At 38.2% G+C, this 15,752-nt stretch overlaps 1 protein-coding gene across 1 annotated transcript in view; it reads left to right on the top strand.

The window, feature by feature from the left end:
- The window catches only part of CHSY3 (chondroitin sulfate synthase 3), a 139,168-nt gene extending 127,065 nt beyond the window's left edge, over positions 1 to 12,103 (top strand). The window contains exon 3 of the mRNA XM_051777421.1: positions 9,398 to 12,103. Within this exon, the coding sequence (XP_051633381.1) occupies positions 9,398 to 10,963 (1,566 nt within the window). The 3' untranslated portion in view covers positions 10,964 to 12,103. The remainder of the gene's footprint in view (positions 1 to 9,397) is intronic.
- Positions 12,104 to 15,752: the final 3,649 nt, after the last annotated feature.

The following is a 15,752-nucleotide window of genomic DNA, read 5'->3' as shown; positions in this document are numbered from 1 at the left end:
TTTAATCTGCCAATTTCCATCATCCTTTATCTCATTTGTTACCTCAGATTTTATCAATGTGTTGCATTTATTACCAGAAAAAAAGGAATCCAAACAACGTGGCCTAAGCTTGAAGCAAGAATGGTCAGTTCTCTGAGGTGTCCAAAAGGCTTTCAGGTAGTTTTAGGTCTCCAGAAGTTCACTTCCCTAGAAGCATGCTTATTTCGTCCATTTTGCTAGTTAGTTTTAAAACATGTATTACCTTTGTCTCACATTCTGTGTTCTGTCCTTACACAAGCACTGCTAAAAGATTGCAATGAGTTTTTATCTGATATTGCCTGGATGAGCATAATTTAAAATGGATCCTGCAGATTGAATTCCCATTCTCTGTCTTTAAAGATACAACAAAGTATCACTCCTGTTATATATCACTCCTTCTATGTTTTGTAGTTATATATGTCTCTTTATAATGCTTGTCCTTTCTGTATTTGGTGTGGAAAAGTCTATCCAAATAATGCCAATGGCCTGGGGAATTAAAATGCTTGAACTAATAGTGAAATACTGCTAATTATGAAACAACAAAGACATTCAAGGCCAGGTGTTTTCCTAAACTTACAACCTTGTGTTTTTGTTGTAGGTGTTTAGGCATTAATGTAAACAAATCTGTAATAAATTCAGATAGTTAATTTATTTGATTGACAAAGTATTTAAACACAGAATTCATGCCGTTACTTAATGGAGGTTATGGATGCTGTTCTTCATACATCATTTCAACATTATCTGATAGTGCCAGAATATAAATCTGTACTTAATTGGCTATGCAAGCATTTATTGAATTTTCTTTTAATAATTAAAGAATTCAAAGGCTTCTTTAAAGGGTAAAACCAGCAGTTTTCTGAAGTGTATTTGCTGTGGAATGATAGCTTCTTGAGATTAAAAGAAAAAAGACAATTGTAGTTGGTGAACAGTAGAGAAGAAAACAAGCTGCATGCCTGTGCCTCGAGAGAAATAAAATTTTAGATGCATAATTATGGATTGTGTTGAAATATGTAGAGTTTTGGGATTTTTTTCCCAGCCAGTTTCATTTTTTTTTCTTGACTTCTTGACTCAATGACTTTTTAAACATTTTGAAGTTTTTAAAGTTTTTCTCGTTTCAGTGCTCGAGGTATCTTTTGATCAGTAATCTGATTTACTGTTACAGGTTACAAATATTTCAGACATGAAAAGACTTCCTTGCAGATGTGCCTGAACTGAGGAGAAAATATCTGTAGAAATAGTCAGACAGGAAAGAGCCCGAGAACAATTTTAGCATTTGGAAAAGGTTTAAACGTAGACCTGTTGCCCAAGGCAGTGCACATGTCCCACCAAGATCTTCAAAAGGATGCAAAGTTTATGCATGCTGAGGGTTGTGGCCTGGGTGCCATAGTAGGCAATGGTAGTGTGATTAATTCACCTTCTGTAATGAAGGCAAACGACTGGCAAAGCTGCAGATGGCCCCTACCTGCTGGACTGCAAGTGTATTCATTTTATGCCAAGGAGGGCATGTTCAGCTCTCAAGACGTGTTGTAAAGATGTGGCTGGTCCCAGTGCACTTGCTGGTGTCTCACTGTGTAATTCCCTGGCAGTGTGGACCTGCTTTTCTCTCCTGGGCTTTCTCAGTGGCTGAGTATGTAGGAGCAGCCACAAGTCTGAAGATCATGGAATTACACAAAGCTTAAGCTACGATGGGAAAATTAGTTATATCTTCTCTGTGATCACGCCTTCATCTTCCAGAACAGAAAATGAGTCAGGTCTTTGGAATCGTGAAAACTGCTGAGTCAGCTGTCTCCCTTTCACATGCCAGTGGAAAGCTTGGTGGTGAGGGGAGGGTTGTAGTTCATTGTAACTGTTCGACTGTTACCAGTTTATATGGACACCATCCCTCCCCCGTTACACCTGATGCTCCTACTCTGAAGGCAGGTTAGTACCAAAGAAGGAGGTTAGTGACCCCAGGCAGTCCAAACCTGAGGAAGCTGAAAGGCTGATAGTCTAGCTTCCTTAAACCTGTTGACTACTGAAATGCTACCTTTTGCACAATTGTTCCACTTAGATAATGCAGAGGGTGATTTAAAACGTTTTGCTATACCTGCAGTGTGTGCTGCTGCCCTTGCATACCAGTGCTGTTTAATTTGTGTATTTACAAGCTAGATTAGAAAAGTTAAAGTATTTACCATTCTTTTTTTAACATATGCTTCTTTTGCCTATACTGATTCGTTAGATTTTATTACCCTGTGTGCTTGGTTAAATATCTCCATAGCAGGCAGGTAGCTGGAATCACACACAAAATAGCGTGACTTTACACAGCCTTCCTATATTACCCATATTACATTTCAGGAAAACTTTGGGATTTGGAGCAGGGTTTTTTGGTTTGCAGTTATGAGATGTCAGCAAAGCCTACTGATATTAGCAGAGCAGCACTGTTTCATGAGCACATTATTTTAGCTTTTCTTGATATCACTTGATTTAGAGTGTGTTGAGCTTATTTCAGTCCAGTGAGTTGACTGATGTGAGAAAGGAGGTGTGGGGGAAATTATCCAAAAGGATTTGTTATTAGCCTTTATTTATTAAGGTGAGGGGCAGCAGAAGAGTTATAAATAAGTGCTGTTCTACTTTTAAATAGTCTAAAAAATTAGTCCTTTTTTTTTAGTTTTTATTTTGATCGCTACATACCTAGCTAATCTGTGAAAAAGAAGTTAGATCCCTTTCTGTTGAGAGAACAGTCTTAATGCTGAAGTAAGTATTAATTGAATTTGTGGTATGCACTTGTAACTCTTCCCATTACTAACCCCTACATATCAGAGCTGGAATCAATACATCAAGCTTTGTTCATCCTGGAGACATTGTCAGCAACAAGACTTGATTCCGGTGCTTAGGTTGTTTAATGTGTCTGTTAATCGTGTGTGTGAAACAGAATAGCATTCATCACTTTCTTCTGTGGCTGTGTTGGCTCAAACTTCCTTCTCCAGGAAAAACTAGCAGATACACCTTTCAATACGCAGCAGGATGTAACTCCTGTACACATGGCATTTTACTGTCATTCACAGATTATAATTACACTCCAGTTTTCCCTACTGTTTCTGCGTGCCAAAGTGATGCTAAAGACAGCAGTAGGTTTTAATCCCTTACAATAATTTGAACAGTGAAACCCGAATCCTTGTTCTGTTTTTGTGCCACAATGCTTCACAGCATTACTACTCAGATGCCTTATAAATTAAAACCAAATGGTTGTGTTATTACATTGCCATTCATTGTTTTTACAGATATGAAGCTAGTTTGTTAGGCATTACACTAAGTGGAAACATAAGGAAACACTATGGCTGAGGACTGTGAATAGAAAGAGAATGTTAGGTATTTACAGTGTAATATTTTTTTGTAGGAATTAATAATATGTAATTAATTCTTACTTAAAATCAAGCACTGTATTATTAGGAAAAAATTAATGGATATCTCAAGTCATTGATTCTCACAAGCAATCTAGTGTCTTATGACCTGATTAAATTGTATGCACTACTTATATTGAAAATCTGATCCAAACTCTTCTTCTGACAGCTAGAAATTTTCCTTTAATTTCCTACTCAGGTAAACCTAAGGCTGTTTTGCTTTCATCGTCCTTTTCTTATTTACTTCATGTGTTTAGAGACAATATGATTCTTGTCCTTCATTTTGCGAGGTTAAACAGGCCAAATAACATTAAACCCTTCCCATGGGATAGTTTCAGGTCCTGACAAGTTTCTTTTGCATTGATGTGGACTCATACATTTGATAAAGATGCAGGTCCAGAATTGTGTGAAACTGTGTGCTGTGTCTTTCAGAAGTATTTTGACTGATGCAACACAAAATTTTGTTTCCCTTTTCTGTAGTGGATTCGCACTCAAGTTTCATGATCTCTGCATGTCACCTTACTGCCTGCTGATATTCTTATGTTCTCCTTACATGTCAGTTATTTCCTGTTTAAAAAGTCAACTTTCTGAAGATACTTAGTCACCTACCTCTTACAACCACGAGTGTAGGATTGTGTGTGTTATATTATTATAATGACTTAATTTCTGCAGTGTTTCATCTCCCAAGTTCTCTGGCTCTTCTTGTGGGATGTCTTCTCTCAGCTATTCCTAATGGTCTCAACTTTGTGTCATGAGCAGTGTCCAAGACTTTGTGCCAGTGTCTCTAGGTATGATACTGTTCCTCAGAAGCTTCCCTCCAAAATAACTCCCTTCCAAACTGACAATTCCCCATTTAAACATAGCTTGTTATTGCTTCCATGTTACTTAGTTCGGACGGATTTCATCATTCCAGTCTTAATCCTTATCTTCTCCAGGCACACAGTATTTCTCATAGGACCAAAAATAGCTTGCTCAAATCTGTTTTCTTGCCCAGAAACTTAAGATCACACGTAGCTTAGTGTTGCACTTAATTTCAGTACATGTTATGGAGAACATCCTAATGTGCCTGCAGTCATCTGAATTTCAGGGGTTTCCTAAAGCACACATCTTGCTGCTGTTTAGGGAAACAATATCATCTCAAACGCAGTAGATTTACATGTGTACCTCATATGGATGAAATGTCCCTCAAACTCACTGGAAATAGTGAATAAATCTTCATCTTTAGTGGAGCTAAACTCTAAACAGCAGGGGAAAGAAAGACCAGGAATGGTTCTTGTCCATCTTATTTCTGCATCTTTTAGAAGTCCAGTTTAAAGTGGTCAACAGTTTAGTACTACCATGGATTTAAGAAGAGCTAGAGTGGATGGAGGATTAAGTTTTATGTCTTCTCTGTTAAATGGTAGGAACGGTTCTTAATGCTCAAAGAAAAATCGCGTTAATTAAAAAAGCACCATTTGTGTTCATTCTTTCAATATGTGATAGTCTTGCAATAATAAAGTAGGTTGGTTTTGGCTTTTGTGTATATGTAATAAGAACTTTCCTTTTTTATTACGTCAGTAAATCACAGCGATTACAATGATTTCAGAGCTTGCAATGCAAATTATATTGTGTTTACGTATTAGCTATTGTATTTCTCTGCCATGAAAATAAAGCATTGCCTTTATTCTTATTTCTTTCTCATATTTTTTTTTCATTCCTGCTTGCAGTTCAGAGTTCCTCAGAGCGTGATTAGATTATTAGCATTTCTTGCCAGCTTGCAGTTTTAGCTGGGATGAAAAGAGGCAAGTAGAAGTCCTTGCCAACTCTTGCATTAGTTGTGGCATAAGAATCATTCAGAAGACAGCAAACTATTCAGGGAAGTCACAAAGTCATGCAATATGAAAAAAAATGTTGTGCCTCCATGTATTACATTGAATTTAAGACAGCTTCTCCCATTCCCTGCTTTTGGTGAACATGAAGTGGTTGTGTCATGCCAAACTAAATGTTCATTTGGCAAAACAGTCTCTCTCTGCAGTAACCAGTAGCTGAGACAGGGGTGTAGGGCAGTAAGATGTTGTGATACATCCTCAGCTGGAGCTCCAGGAGTTCATAGCAATGGTTTAAGTCTCCCACTAAGCTGTTGGCTTGCTCTTTAAAGACATCCAAAATTTTACCATCAACAGCTTGCTATGCCAGTAAGATCTGTGCTTGAGCTATGTATTTCTTTTTCTGTTTTTCAGTCTTGAGTGCATTCTTGTAGGTGTCATAGTTCTGTATGTGAGAATAGATGGTGACCATTCCTATCCATTTTCCTTATGGTGCTCACTTACTCTGACTTTATTGATCCTGGGGTTGACCGTCTTTGGATTACTCCCTTTTGCCCGAGTCATTTAATGATCCATACATGTGATCATGTGGTGGCCTTGTTGGTACCTTTGTATTCACATTAAAGAAAAACTTGATGTGAGCTGGCAGTTTGCACTCACAGCCCAGAAAGCCAATGGAATCCTGGGCTGCATCAAAAAGGAGCATGGCCAGCAGGTTGAGGGGGGAGATTCCCCCCCTCCACTCTGCTCTTGTGAGATCCACCTGGGCTGCATACAGTTCTGCTGTCCCCAACATAAGAAGGACATGAAACTGTTGGAGCAAGTCCAGAGGAGGGCCACAGAGTTGGTAAGAGGTACAAAGAGGGGCTGAAAAAGTTCGGGCTGTTCAGCCTGGAGAAGAGAGGGTTGTGTAGGGACCTCCTGACAACATTCCAGTGTGTGAAGGGGGCATTCAGGGAAGCCAGGTAGAGACTCTTCATCAGGAACTGTACTGATAGGATAAGGAGTAATGGGTGCAAAGCAAAAGAGGGGGAATTTGGGATAGATATTAGGAAGAAATTATTTACTGAAAGTGGAGAAACAGAAGAACAAGGCTGCCCAGGGAGGTTGTGAATGCCCCAATCCTGTCAGTGTTCAAGGCCAGGCTGGATAATGCCTTGAGCAACCTGGTTTAGTGGGAGGTGTCCCTGCCCATGGCAGGGGGGGTTGGGACTAGATCTTCTTTAAGGGGCCTTCCAACCTTTAACATTCTGTGATTCTGTGATTGATTTCAGATCAATCACAATATTGACAGGATACCTGCCCACAGCCTTCAAGATTCAGGTGCACTATGGCCACAACATGTAATGATATTTCTGATTTGCTCTAAACTTGTCCTCAAGCTACTTGCTTTTCCTTTAATCCCTACTGAACCTCAGTGTGACATCTGCACCAAATTGCACACTGTGTAACCAGGTTCTCTTTCCAGAGTCCTAACAGCCTGCACTCAATCTGACATTCTTCAGGTATAGTTAGGACTGTGTTCTTCACATACACTTTGCATTTATCTACACAGAATTTATTACCTTGCCATTTAAAGTCATGAAAGCTTTTACTGGAAGGTTTACTTTTAGCATACTAAGTAATTCTAATTTATACTCAGTAAATCTTGCCACTTCCCAAACCACCTCCTTTTTCAGATTGCTTTGGACTGCATTTTACCAATTCAGACTCTCACACAGATCCATTTTCCAGGAAATTTAATCATACTTCCCTTTGCCTCCTGGGCTTGACCACTTTGCTTAGAAATTTGAAAGCAAAATTAGGATCAAATTGAATTGCTTTCAAATGGATGTTAATAATTTGAGTTGTAAAAAGACATTGTTGTACTGCAGTATAGAAAACAAATTTCTGCATTGCACCAAGATTAAAACATGCTCTCTTCAGGAAGAGCTCATGATTTCAGTGTCATATTTGTTCTGAACTGCTTTCTCCAAATTGAGATCTATTAAAAGTTTTCAGTGACATAATTGAAAATGTATTAGTACAGGTTTTTGTATGTGTGAAAATACTACAGTGCCGAGTTGATTCAATTTTTTTTCATTGCTGCTGTTAATCTGTTGTTGATTATCAAAAGCAAAACCATTAGTATAATGTAGTACATCCTCTCTCTGTGGTTTCAGTGGAGCACATCAAATAAACCAAAGCATCTGAAATTGGAATGTATGAAAAATGCAGTATTATGTTAATAGAATATTTCTGTTAAATGGGTGCTGCTAATAACTCTGCTGTGAAGCTGGTTTTGTAGTAAGTTGAGGGTTACAGAAGAATTTGCACAATTGGAGGACAGCATTTAGCTTTGCAGTAGTAGCTTGTTGTCTGTTACAAATCTTTTGGAAAATACAGTATACTACTTTCTGTAAAACTTACTGTGAAATATCATGTCCCATAAGATAAATGTTTGAAGGTAGTTAATGGTTGTTGTATTTATGCTCAGATACAATTCTTCATTAGAGGATTTAGGAAGAGTGGAGTGTCAGGCTTTGTGAGAAAGGATGCTTATGCCATTTAGCAACAAAACAACCTCCCTTTCTTTCTTTTATCTTCAACATTGCACATTTTCTTTCTTTTCCTATAAGGGGACTTTACTATAAAATCCTAGATGTGAAAGCCATGGTTTCAACTTTTTCCAGAAAAAAATGGAGAATGCAAAAGCATAATCACCTTGCAGAGGTCACAGGAGACAGCTTTAAAGTGTAACAGGCCAGGAAGGAAGTGTGCCTTATAACTGGAGAGGTTGAAATCTAACCAGATCAGCTGTTCCTTTATCAAATTCTTTTATCATAATTCAAAATGTAAATTATAGAGGGAGAAGAGAAAATTGGTTTTTTTCTAAGAGCAAATATCATCACCAAACCCTTTCCTAGACACTCTTTTCCAATTCAGTCTCTAATCTGCCTGTCCTGCCAGTGTCCATCTCTCGTCTTCAGGGATGCCATATTTCAATTTCTCCTGCACTGCTGGTTTAAACACTAACAGGACTGATGGTGTTGGTTCCTGTTCTCTGTGACAGCAAGGAAATTGCCCAACCCCTGCTGTCTCTGGTCCATCTCATCTCATCTCATCTCATCTCATCTCATCTCATCTCATGTAACAAGGAAAATACTCACCTTCCATCACAGAGCAAATGTTCTCTGATAGCTTTAGTCAGGAGTTTTTGTTAATAAAGAGTATTTGAGTCAGGTTATAAGTTTGTGTGGTTTTTTTGTATTTATTCTTGCTTTAATATAACAGAGATATCTGGTTTTTTAGAGGCAAATTTAAGATAGCTTGAGGTATTTCTCAGAGTTAGACTGTTGGTTTTCTACATGTTCTTTGATTGTAGCCTGAAAAATTTTAATCTGACTAATAGCAACCATGTTTGCTCCAGCAGAGCCATTTGAGGTCTGAATGGGATGGGAGGGGCATTCTTGAAGTTTTGTATTAAAGTTCTGGTTTTGAAGTGTGACAGTGTTTATTTCTCATACATGCCAATGGTTTTAAATAACTTTCATGGTTCTTAGCTTTGTTAGGAGTTCTTTTACGTTTATTGCCCTATGCTTAGTATTACTTCCAGTAGCAAAACTTCTGTTCTTGGCAGAATTGAAGTAGAACAAGATGAATGTTTTGAGTGTGAGACGTTATGCAATCAGAACTTATATCTCTTGATTTCTTCAGTGTATGAAAGATAAACTTCAATACCCATCTCAAAATCTGATTGTAGCTCAAGCTTAGAACATCTCATTGAATAACATTTTCAATCTAATTAGCACATATTCCTTATGTATTAATTACAGACCAGTCTGTTTGCAGATTAAAAAAAACAACCTTTTTTCCTTTATCTGCTACTCATAGGAAATAATTCTATTTCTCTGGAGTTAGTAGGTGTTATTTTAGCTCTGCAGTTAGAGGAAGTACAGATTAAACCCAAGATACCTGGCCTTTCACTTAGGCAGAGGACAGTATTTGCTTGCTGTGGGCACTACTGGAACAGACACCAAAACAGTGTAAATATTTCCTACTGAATGCTTTAAAGTTCTATGCCTTAAAATCACCATGAGATCTATATAAGAATTGGTAATGCTCAGCATGATGCCAATGTGAGTCCTTTTGTGAGTAAAAGCACTTCCACTTAATGTCTCTTTTCCCCCTACCCCCCTCTCTCTCTCTTTCTAGATGCAGCAGTTGTTCCACGAAAACTATGAACACAACCGCAAGGGTTACATTCAGGATCTTCACAACAGCAAGATTCACGCAGCCATAACACTTCATCCAAACAAAAGACCAGCCTACCAATACAGGCTACACAATTACATTCTGAGTCGCAAGATTTCCGACCTGCGCTATCGAACCATCCAGCTCCATCGGGAAAGTGCCCTGATGAGCAAGCTCAGTAACACTGAAGTAAATAAGGAAGATCAGCAGCTGGGAGGGATGCCATCTTTCAATCATTTCCAGCCACGTGAAAGGGGTGAAGTCATCGAGTGGGAGTTCCTGACCGGAAAATTTCTGTATTCCATGGTGGAGAACCAGCCACCCCGGCAGAGCCTGAGCAGCGTCCTGCGGGCTGCACTGGATGACACTGTGATGCAAGTCATGGAAATGATAAACGAGAACTCCAGATCCAGAGGAAGGCTCATTGATTTCAAGGAAATACAGTATGGCTACCGCAGGGTGGACCCTCTGCATGGAGTGGAGTACATTCTGGATTTGCTGCTTTTGTACAAAAGGCACAAAGGAAGGAAAGTTACAGTTCCAGTGAGACGCCATGCTTACCTTCAGCAATTGTTTAGCAAACCTTTCTTCAAAGAAGCAGAAGAGCTGGATGTAAGAAGCTTGCTGGAGGATACCAATACTGACACTCAGTCTTTCTCTTTCCTTTCAAATTCTTTAAAGATTTTTTCCTCATCGTTCCAAGGCACCAAAGACATTGGGGGACACAGTGACAAGAAAATACATATCCTCGTCCCTATCACAGGAAGATTTGATATTTTCTCAAGATTTATGGATAACTTTGAGAAGACTTGTCTGATTCCCAGGCAGAATGTAAAGTTGGCAATAATTCTCTTCAGTTCCGAGCCAGGCCAAGACTCCAGCAAACACATAGAACTAATGAAAGAATACAGCATTAAATATCCTAAGGCAGATATGACCCTGATTCCAATGGCAGGCAAGTTTTCTAGAGGTTTAGGTCTTGAGATGGCCTCATCTCAGTTTGACAATGGCACTTTGCTGCTATTCTGTGATGTTGATCTGGTATTCACACCAGACTTCCTCCAGCGATGCAGAGATAACACTATTCAGGGAGAACAGGTTTACTATCCTATCATCTTCAGCCAATATGATCCAAAAGTAATATATGGAGACAACCCTCCAGCTGACAGTAGTTTTGTTTTCACAAAAAGAACTGGATTTTGGAGGGAGTATGGATTTGGAATTACCTGTATTTACAAAAGTGATCTGCTTACTGCTGGTGGATTTGATACCTCTATTCAAGGCTGGGGACTTGAGGATGTAGACCTCTTTACTAAAGTGATAACGTCTGGCTTGAAAGCTTTCAGAAGTCAGGAAGTAGGAGTTGTCCATATTTTTCATCCCGTTCATTGTGACCCCAATTTAGATCCGAAACAATATAAAATGTGCTTGGGGTCCAAAGCAAGTACATTTGCCTCCACCATGCAGCTCGCTGGACTCTGGCTACAGAAACATTTGGGTGTCAGGTACAACTGGACTCTGTCCTGACATCTCAGCCTATTTGGCCTTTTTGGGGGAGTTTACCTCATTATTGTCTTATTTGATTTTGCTGTTGTAGTTTTAAACTCCCTCCTCATTGTCTTCCAAAGACTGTTGACCTCAAACGGGATGACTCTGCTGTTCGCTGATGTTTCTTATACTGACTGAACTGGTGAGGTGAATTCCTTCATGTTTCCTTTATTTAAAATTCAGTCAAGTCATGGAAATCATATAAGCCCATGGAGCATATCCATCACAAGAGACTGTATCAGAAGAATGTTCTCCTTTAGCTTTCAGATGCAGTATCATCCTTGTTGCATTTCTCAGATTTGATGTGATACAAATATTTACCGGTGAAGGTACCACAAAAGTGCTTTATGCTTCTTCTGGGGATGGAACTCTGTAAGATAAACTTGAGTTTTATAATTTATATGAGGACTTATATGTATAAATGCTACTTTTCTTCATCTTTAGAATTTTTAAAGTAAATGAATAACTATAATTGTACCTTTATTTTTTAAAAAGAGAGTAAAGCCGAGGAGCTACTTGCAAATACAACTGGTACTGGCTACCAAGGTCCTTAAAAGTCTTATTATTAAAACAAACTCCTCATCGTTGTTCAATCAAAGTGTAAATGAACTTTGCTTTCACAACAAACAGGATTTAATCAAATATTCATATACAGTTTAGAAGATCTGTGAGCCAACATCCTTCATTTGCAGGCAAGAAGTAACTATGACTTAACATGATCATGTATGATTAAGTGCAGGCATACAGTATTCTTATTTTGAAACAGTATAAGTTGCTCTTTCTCTTTTTAGAATGAGTCTCTAATACATAATTTTCTTTTACATTCCTTTCATAAAGCTGCACTTGATACAGAGTGTTAGAAGTTAAAGCTCTATTTTTTTTTTTATATATATTTTCCATGAGTATTGGTACTCAGCAGCAACTTGTTGTTAAAATAGTTGTAGAATAATTATTTAAGTTTCAAAATTCACTATTGCTGGTCAAAGTTCCTTGCCTATATATTTATATTAGTGGAGATTGTAAGACTGTGTTCAGATATAGCTCTCCGGACAGCCTGAAGTTGTCATATGGTGGATTCATGAAGTATTTAAAGGGATACCAACAGAAGAAATAATAAAATAAATTTCCGATTTTAGGGAAATGTTTATATAGGGATATATATGTGTGCATGTGTTTGTGTGCGTGTGTGTATATCCCTATATACATATAGATATATAGAGACACTAATTTCAAAGTAGGTTCCTCTTTTCAGTTCAGGCAGTGATTTGTTACAATCGTTGTTATTTTTGCCACATACTTGGAACATTTCATGTTATACTGTGGTAAGAACTCGAGAGACATCCGGGAAACCATCACAATTCAGCTAAACTTAAAATAGTGCAATGGGTACATCCAACAGCTTCAGTACCCTTGATTTTAACCTATATTTCAAATGGATCTGGGCAAGAAAAAGTTGTAACTGGAACAGTTTCAGCTGTAGCCAACAACTTCTACATTTCCTTTCAGAAAAAAAACAACTAAGAGATTGGAATTCACTGACATATCTATTTATATAGGATATCCTGATAAATTTCCCAAGGCATGAGGAGGGTGTTTGGGTCTTTTATCTGTGGTTCTCTGTTCTGGATTCATCGTGCAAGGAAAAAAGGCAACCCTGAAGAGGGTTGGGTAAACTCAGAATTAAAGGGCTGGCTGTAGCTTGTTGTATGCTTAAAAATAAGGCCATTCCCTTGCCTTGGAGAGGGTGGTAATTGTGACAGAAGGGAACAGACAGAGGGTAATTCATGCTTGTCTGCCCTGCTCAAGGAGAGTTCCTGGCTTGTTGTTCTCCTGGAGCTCTTGCCTTCCTTGCCCAGTATTGTTAGCTCAAACATTTGTCAAAAGTGAAATTCAGTATCTTATGAAATAATTAATGGAAACTGCTCTTTAAATTGAGTGCAAAGGTCACGCTTTTTCAATAAGAAAGCCAAGAACAAGGAACATGTCATTTATTTGATCGATCTCAACTAACCAATGCAACTCACATTGTAAATACCAAAAACTGCCTGTTGATAAATGTTTGTGATGATTTCATGAACAAGAAAAAAACTAATTATTCACAAACATATCTAAGGAAATCATTGTCTACTGGGATGTATTCCAGTGCTTATTTCAATTACTTAATTTAGTGGCCAGAAAGCGTTTGCTTAGCTCAAAGTAAAACAGTAGATTAGAACAAGCAATGAAACCAATCATTCAGTGGGGATAAAGATGAATACAGAGGGCTTGCAGGATCAGGTCCTACATGATATAAGCAAAATGCTAGTATTTACCAGTAAAAATATTTATTTAGTGTCTGACTGATTCATTTGTTTATATGATGAATTACTTTGTTAAAAACCTGATTATAAATGTTTATTATGAAATATTGCATTGTCTTTTGAAATAACTATCCTGAGATAACTTGAGAACTTGTGTTAGTTTGTCTAAGGAATAATATGCCTTCTAAGAAGATCATATTAAAATTAAAAAAAAAAAAAGCACAAAAGTGTTAGTGTAATGTTAAATGTGTATAGATTAGGATGGGAATGTCTGTGCTAATCAACTGTTTGCTTTTGTCTAGTCCAAATCATGATCTTGATTGTAAAGTGAAATTTCTGTGTGTGTGATGTCCATTTGTAAATGTGTGACTAGTGAATTCACAATAGAACTTAAAAGACTAATTTTTCCCCAAACGTCCTTACCCTGGGAATAGATTTCCTGGTTTCATTGCTGGGAAATGGGTTGCAGACTGCTTACCATTTGGCTTTTCAGACACTACTGTTCTTAAAAAAAAAAAAAAGTATCTCAGCATTCAGCAGCCATAAACTTTAGAAATCCCTGTACGACCACATCGTGATATGTTTTCCCATTCATTAATTTAGCAGAGCATTTGCATCTCCTGGGTGAAGGGGAAACAGCAGGTTGGGCTTTCTAAGACTTGCTGAATGTACTCTGCATCAAAGTACTGGTTCTCAAGCTGAAGAAAAGCAGAAAGGCCAGGGGGAGATGTGCAGCTCAGCCACGGGAGTTGTCACCTTCTGCCCCAGTCGTCTCCTTGCTGCCGCCTGTGCTGCCAGGTGCCTCTCCTTGGAGCAGTGAACAGGCAGGGCAAGCCAGTGCAGGACAAGAGCTGTGCTTGCTGCCAGCAGCTGCTTTTGAGAAGCAAAAGGGCCACGTTAATCAGCGTTTGGGAGGAGCGAAAGGAGGGTGCCGAACTGAGGATTCATTGCACTGAGGTGGTAGGTTGTCTTGTGCACATCGTGTTTCTTCCTCTCCCACAGGGAAAGGGAGCCTGGTCCCACACCTCTTCCCTGTTTGCTCTGAATGGGCATTGTGAAGGAAGGGGCAAAACCATCACTCCTTCCACTTTGTGGGGCTCATGGTCCTGGACTATTCCCTTGGGATCCTGCAGTATCATGGGACATGTGGGGGGAAAGGTGCCAGTACAGAGAGAGGCACGTTCTGCACTCACCAAAGACCAGAGGGATGTGCACAGAAGTGCCTTTTGGAGCCTTTGCACTAGTGTGTGCTTGACAATGCCTCAAGACTCTTGCAAAAAATTATGATGCTGGTAAAATGACTCATGGGAGTGCACTGCACATCCCGAGGGCCTGTGGAGACTTGTGAGTAGCACGAGGTAACAACCACTTTTTTATAAACTTTTAAACAAATAGGCAGTTGAAAATGCTTTTCAGTTTCTTAACTAATCACCACAATTACTTCTTGAGATGTAGTTTGCTACACTGAAGATATTGCCCCAAAGAATGATACCAGCTTTAAGATACAAACAAAACACATGTGCAGATTATATCTGATTTTCCTGCAACTTGAAATCAGTTAAAATTTTTTGAGAAACATAAGGACTAAGAATTGTTGAGCCACTGACTGGGGGAAAGATTTTTCTCTCTGGTCTATTTTTAAAAAGAAAATAAAAAATGCCTGTAGTAGATACATGCAAAAAATCAGCCATGATGTTATGGTATCAGTGATAGTTGTGGTCCTAAACTGCAGCACAATGAGGTGTTTCACCAAGTCTAACTATTTACAATAAGTGAATATCACTGAATATTACAGATGTCTGTCATACATCTGTAAGTAACATATAAAGTCGTCCATTTTCAATCCTTTCATGTCTTAGATTAATTTTCTTTATGTTTTTTTCTGTCAGCATTTATTCATTTGATTAATGAAATGACTTGTCATGAGTCAGATCTTACTTTCCTGTTTTCCTTTTTCTTGAGTCTTTTCATTTGCAGTATATATTACAACAGTATTGAAACTTTTTGAGCTAGCATGATATTTCTGTTATGGTTTTATGATGTCATTGCCATATAAAACTGCTGAACTAAAATATTTTACTGAATGAGTTTCCAGTGGTAATTCAGATTGTTTCCATTTGCCTGTCACTGTAAGTTAAAAGTGTTCTGAATATTATTACTTCACCTCTTCCTCTGGTCTCCTTCATACCGAAATCCCACCAAAGCAAGAAAATGCAAAAACTTTGGAAATTAAAAAAACTCCTTAATGCTTAAGTCTGTAAGAACAGAATCTGGGGATTTCCTTGATCTCCTTTCTTTTTTTTTTGCCTTCTAGTCTTTTATCTAGAATTTCAGAACCATACTTACCAGTTCCATAATTTTAATAAAATAAATAATGGTTATTAAGATGTAAGACAGCACATATATGGGCTACATACTAGAAATTGTAATTTCACATCCTTGTTTTCTAGGCCCCTTGTTACTGGACA

Source organism: Manacus candei, unplaced genomic scaffold (genome assembly GCF_025592945.1).
Source record: "Manacus candei isolate 608988 ecotype Guabito, Panama unplaced genomic scaffold, ASM2559294v1 h1tg000010l, whole genome shotgun sequence".
NCBI lineage: Eukaryota > Metazoa > Chordata > Aves > Passeriformes > Pipridae > Manacus > Manacus candei.
The sequence above is the reverse complement of the archived record's forward strand: the minus strand, read 5'-3'. Positions and strand labels throughout refer to the sequence as shown.